General features: G+C 68.4%; 2 protein-coding genes across 2 annotated transcripts in view; one reads left to right on the top strand and one right to left on the bottom strand.

Annotated features, from left to right (window-relative positions):
* SHANK3 (SH3 and multiple ankyrin repeat domains 3) overlaps positions 1-1,548 on the top strand; it is a gene marked incomplete at its 5' end in the record, with an annotated part of 110,378 nt that extends 108,830 nt beyond the window's left edge. Inside the window, one exon of the mRNA XM_041476055.1 lies at positions 32-1,548. Coding sequence (XP_041331989.1) covers positions 32-578 — 547 coding nt within the window. The remainder of the gene's footprint in view (positions 1-31) is intronic.
* LOC121358127 lies at positions 1,395-4,491 on the bottom strand. Its single transcript, XM_041476054.1, has 3 exons — positions 4,391-4,491; positions 3,480-4,338; positions 1,395-1,532 (listed from the first exon to the last, which is right to left on the bottom strand). The coding sequence occupies exons 1-3, from the start codon at positions 4,483-4,485 to the stop codon at positions 1,395-1,397; spliced, it is 1,092 nt and encodes a 363-aa protein (XP_041331988.1). The 5' UTR covers positions 4,486-4,491.
* Between the last annotated feature and the right edge of the window lie 1,258 nt (positions 4,492-5,749).

Consider the following 5,749-nt stretch of genomic DNA (forward strand, 5'->3'; position numbering starts at 1 on the left):
CCCCCCCCCCGTCTCCCCGCTCTCTCCGCAGACTTTTCAGTAGTTTAGGAGAGCTCAGCACCATTTCCCAGCGCAGCTCCGGCACCACCTTCACCGTGCGGCCCGGCAGCCGCTACCCCGTCACCCGCCGCACGCCCAGCCCCGTCAAACCCGCGGCGCTGGAGCGGCCCGAGCCCCTCAGCACCGTCCGGCCCTACGGCCTGACGCCCCCCACCATCCTCAAATCCTCCAGCCTCTCCATCCCCCACGAGCCCAAGGAAGTTCGCTTCGTGGTCCGCAGCGTCAGCGCCCGCAGCCGCTCCCCGTCGCCGTCGCCGTCGCCGTCGCCGGGGCTGCACACGCTGCACCCGCCGCGGCCCTTCATGCAGAAGCCGCTGCACCTGTGGAACAAGTACGACGTGGGGGACTGGCTGGAGAGCATCAACCTGGTGGAGCACCGGGACAAGTTCGAGGACCACGAGATCGAGGGCACGCACCTGCCCGCCCTGACCAAGGAGGACTTCGTGGAGTTGGGGGTGACCCGCGTGGGGCACCGCATGAACATCGAGCGGGCGCTCAAGCAGCTGGTGGACAGCTGACCGCGTCCCGAGCCGCCGTGGGAAGGGCGGGGCGGCATTCCCAAGCCAAGAAAACCCACTCGGATTCTCCTGCTCCTTCTCCGAGCGCTGCACTGAGGGTGCGGGGCCGCCCCCCGGCTCCCGCCCCGGCCCCGCGCCGCCCCCGGCCCAGGAATGTTGCATGAAATTCCTCCTCGTTCCCGTTCTCCCGGAGAGTCTGGCCTGGACAGCGCTCCGCCCCGGCGGTGGCACCGGGGACACCCGGGGGTGGCACCTCGGGGGGCGACACGGCCTGGAGCCCCCCGAGCCGCCGGGTGGCACCCCCCGGGTGGCCCCGCCAGGCTCAGAGGTGGCCCAAGACGCTGAGAAGTCCCAGGTGACCCTGCCGGAGGTGGCCCCAGGTCCTGACACCCGCCAGGTGTCCCCGGCAGGGTCAGAGGTGGCCCCGGGTCCTGACACCCCCCAGGTGACCCTGCCGGGAGGTGGCCCCAGGTCCTGACACCCCCCAGGTGTCCCCGGCAGGGTCACAGTTGTCCCTGCCAGGCTTGGAGGTGGCCCAAGGTCCTGAACCCCCCCAGGTGTCCCTGCCAGGGGGTGGCACCAGGTCCTGGACCCCTCCGAGTGTCCCTGGCAGGGTCAGAATTGTCCCTGCCGGGGGTGGCCCCGGCTCCCCCCCAGGTGTCCCCCAGGTGTCCCCCAGGTGTCCCCGTCGGGCTCGGAGGCGGCGGCTCCCGGAGAAAGGAAGGAAGGAAAGGAGGAAGGAAAGGAGGAAGGAAAGGAGAGAGGAAGCAAGGAAGGAAGGAAGGAAGGGCCGGGAAGGCTCCAGCGGCGGCCGTGCTACCCCGAGCCGTGCCAGGCCGTGCCAGAAGAGCCCCCCCGCCAGGCGGACCCCCCCGGACTCTGAGCTGCTGCCCCGGCCGGGTGAGAGGGAGCGAGGAGCGCATGGATCGAAGCATGTTTGGGAATGTCGGGAGGCTGGGGGGGGGGGGAGAAACCCCCCACAAAAAAAAAAAACCCTTCCGGCCCCCCCAAAATCCTGCTCATCCCTCGTTTTGCATCTTTTTAAGCAGCTCTATATTTGGAAAGAGAGAATATCTATATATCTATATCTCCAGAGCTATAGCCACCTGATTTTTTGTTAGGATTTTCCTAAAAAAATTCCTATCTCTGGACTGGAGGAGACGCTCCCGGGACGCCCGTGGCTCGCGGGAGTTTTTAAGCGACTGAATGAATGTGAAAAAGTCTTTTTAAACACATCACAACAAACCCTAAAATCCCCCCCCACCCCCACCCCGAAACAGCTCCTTTCGGGCGCTCTGGATTTGTAAAGATTCAGAGAAATCACAAAAACACACACACACACACAAAAAAAAACTTAAAAAAAAAAACAAAAAAAAAAAAAAACCAAACTTGCGTTTTGGGACACACCGAGTCTTCCAGGCACACAGCAGGGAGGTCCCCGGGGGTCGTGTCCCCACTTTTGGGGGTCCCAGGGCTGGTGGTGGCCGCGGGGACGATGCCCGGGGGAGGGGGCGCTGCCGGGACCCCGCCCCCCGCGGCGGTGTCCCCAGCGCCACCCGCGTGTCCCCCGGGCTGGGGGCGAGCCCGGCTGGCCGGGAGGGGAGGGCTCGGTGGTCCCAAAAGCCGAGGCCCCCAGGAAGGCATTAAAAAAAAAAAACAAAAAAACTCTTCTGGTGCTAAGAGGGGAGGACAGGGAGCTCCGTCCTGACCCTCAACATCTCCGAACCTTTCCGTCCTTGCCAGGGAAAAGGGCCCGGAGCTCCCCCGGGGTGTCCCCAGGATGTCCCCTGTCCTATGTCGGGGTACCAGGACCTCCCCGAGATGTCCCCTGCCCTGTGCCAGGGCACCGGGATGTCCCCGAGATGTCCCCTGCCCTGTGACAGGGCACAGGGGTGTCCCCGAGATGTCCCCTGCCCTGTGTCAGGGCTCTGGGAACTCTCTGGGATGTCCCCTGCCCTGTTCCAGGCACCGGGGTGTCCCCGGGATGTCCCCTGCCCTGTGGATGTCCCCTGCCCTGTGACAGGGCACCAGGATGTCCCCGGGATGTCCCCTGCCCTGTGCCAGGGCTCTGGGAACTCTCTGGGATGTCCCCTGCCCTGTTCCAGGCACCGGGGTGTCCCCAGGAGGGTCCCCGCTGCCATCTCCTTGTCCCCGAGCCCTCACCCCCGTGGCGACACCCGCCGTTCTCCGGAAGCCACCGGGGGCGCGTGGCCTGTCCCCGTCCCCGGCTGCCACCCCCGCTGTCCCACCCGGGAACGGGGAAGGGCCCGGAGCCGACCCGGTGGGCGACGAGCCGGGAAAAAAAATCCCGGGAAAAAAAATCCCGGGAAAAAAAATCCCGGGAAAAAAAACCCGCCGGGCTCGGCGAGCCCGGAGCCGTCCCGGGCCCTCCCTGCGCCACCGCGGTGCCACCGCGCCCGCCGGGTGTCCCCTGCCCAGCTCAGGTCCTGCCCTCGGCCGTGTCCCCGCAGCCCCCGCGAGCCAGCGCCCGTGTCCCCAGACCTGCGCTGGCAGCCCCGCTGTGTCACCAAGTGTCACCCGCGCCCCCCAGATCCTCCGTGCCAGCCCCCCCACGGTCACTGCCCCGCGATCCGCCCTCAGCCCAGCCCCGCCCTGTGCCCTGCCACCGGGACCCCAAATCCAGCCCACCTGTACCCCAAATCCATCCCACCCACATCCCCCAAATCCAGCCCACCTGTACCCCAAATCCATCCCACCCACATCCCCCAAATCCAGCCCACCCGTACCCCAAATCCATCTCACCCACATCCCCCAAATCCATCCCACCCTTATCCCCAAATCCATCCCATCCTTATTCCCAAATCCATCCCATCCTTATCCCCAAATCCAGCCCACCTTATCCCCAAACCCATCCCACCCGTACCCCCAAATCCATCCCACCCTTATCCCAAATCCAGCCCCACCCTGTGCAGTCTCCCCCAAATCCATCTCACCCGTACCCCAAATCCATCCCACCCCCCTCACGGGCCGGTGCCCCCCGGCCCTGTGCCCCCGCTGTGTCCGGCATTCCCGGGACGCTCTGGGCACAGGGACAGGCTGGCAGCCCCCACCCCAAATCCGATCCCAGATCCCATCCCAAATCCTATCCCACGTCCCACCCCAAATCCCATCCCAGACCCCACCCCAGACAATCCCGTGCCCCCCTCCTGTGCCTCCCCTGTCCCCTCTGTCCCCTCTGTCCCTCCGCCACCTCCCGCTGCTGTCCCGAGCCCCGCCGCACATCCCGGGGAGCTCCCGGTCCCTCCGCATCCCGCCGGGAATGTCGCACGCGGGAATGTCGCATGCGGGAATGTCGCACGCGGGAATGTCGCACGGCGGAATGTCGCGTGCCGGAATGTCGCACGCGGGAATGTCGCACGGCGGAATGTCGCGTGTCGGAATGTCGCACGGCGGGCGGAGCGCGTGCCCGGTGGCGCGGGCTCCTTCCCCAGCTGCGGGACTGGGGAATTCCCGGGAATTCCTCTGGCTGTCCCTTCCCGGGGCCGCTCGCCTGGGGGATCCCCGTGGGGACGCGCCCGCGGCTGTTTCAGCCGCGCCACCCCGCGCCTGGCACCTGGCTGTCCCCGCCTTGGGGACACGGGGGTCCCCTCGCGAGCGCTCGGCTCGCACGGCCCTGCACGGCCACCGCTGCTCCCGGCTGGGCCACCCGCGTCCCCTTGGTGCTGGCCCTCGGCACGTCCTGGCACTGCCCAGCCTGGCGGGCACTGCCCAGCCTGACCCCAGCCTGGCACTGCCCAGCCTGACCCCAGCCTGGCACTGCCCAGCCTGACCCCAGCCTGGCATTGCCCAGCCTGCCTGGCACTGACCACTCTGCCTGACCACCCTGACCCCAGCCTGGCACTGCCCAGCCTGGCGGGCACTGCCCAGCCTGACCCCAGCCTGGCATTGCCCAGCCTGCCTGGCACTGCCCAGCCTGCCTGACCCCAGCCTGGCACTGCCCAGCCTGCCTGCCACTGCCCACCCGGCCTGACCACTCTGACCACCCTGCCTGGCCACACTGGCCACTCTGCCTGACCACCCTGACCCCTCCCTGGCACTGACCACCCTGACTGGCACTACCCAGCCTGTCTGGCCGCACTGACCACCCTGACCCCAGCCTGGCACTGCCCAGCCTGCCAGACCACCCTGCCTGGCACTGTCCACCCTGCCAGACACTGACCACCCTGACCCTGGCTACCCCTGCCTGGCCACTCCAGCCTGACACTGACCACTCTGCTTGGCCACCCTGACCACCCCTGCCTGGCACTGCCCATCCTGTCTGACCACCCTGGCTGGCGCTGCCCACCCTGCCTGGCCGCACTGCCCATCCTGCCTGGCACTGCCCACCCTGCCCGACCACCCTGCCCACCGCTGCCTGCCCACCCCTGCCTGGCACTGCCCTCCCTGTCCCTCCCTGTCCCTCCCTCCCCACTGCCCGCAGCCCCCGGCAGCCCCCGGCGCTCTCGGTGTCCCCTGGGTGGCACCGGTGTCCCGGTGTCCCCGCGCGGAGCCCCCCGGTGTCCCCTCGGGCTCGAGGGCTCCGCCGGGCGCTCCCCGCGGCTCCACGGGCGCGGGTGGAAGGTGACAGTGGTGGCCTGAGCGCGGGCAGCCCGGCGCCGTCCCGCCGGGTGTCCCCGGGTCTCCGCCCCTTCCGCAGCTGTTTTTTGGGGCACACCGAGACGGAGACCCCCGCCCGCGGCCGCCTCTCGCCGCGAGAGGCCGAACCCGCGGAGCGCCACCGCTCCGCTCAAGCTCGCTCTGGGACCGGAGAGCTGCGCGCCTTCTCGCCATTTCGGAGGAGCCTTCCTCCCTCTCCCTCCTCCTCCTCCTCGTCCTCCTCCGCGCCCCCCGAGGGCGGAAATGGCGGTGCCCGCTCCGCGCCCGCGGAGCCGCGGCCGTGCCCGCCCGGCACCCCCAGCTCCCGCTGAAGCAGCTGCAGCCGTACCTGTGTTGGCGAACACTGAGTGTCACCCGCGCCGCGGGGACACCACGGCTCGTCCCAGTCAGGCCCCACGCCAGAGAAGGCGACTTCCACCCGCGCTGCCCGTCCCGCGAGCGCCCGGGGCTGCCACCAAGCTGCCGCTGTGTCCCCGCAGCCCCTCGTCCTGCTGTCCCTGTCCCCTGTCCCGTTTATCCCTGTCCCGTTTATCCCTTGTCCCCTGTCCCGTTTA

The sequence above is a fragment of the Pyrgilauda ruficollis genome, unplaced genomic scaffold (genome assembly GCF_017590135.1).
Source record: "Pyrgilauda ruficollis isolate IOZ18807 unplaced genomic scaffold, ASM1759013v1 scaffold373, whole genome shotgun sequence".
NCBI lineage: Eukaryota > Metazoa > Chordata > Aves > Passeriformes > Passeridae > Pyrgilauda > Pyrgilauda ruficollis.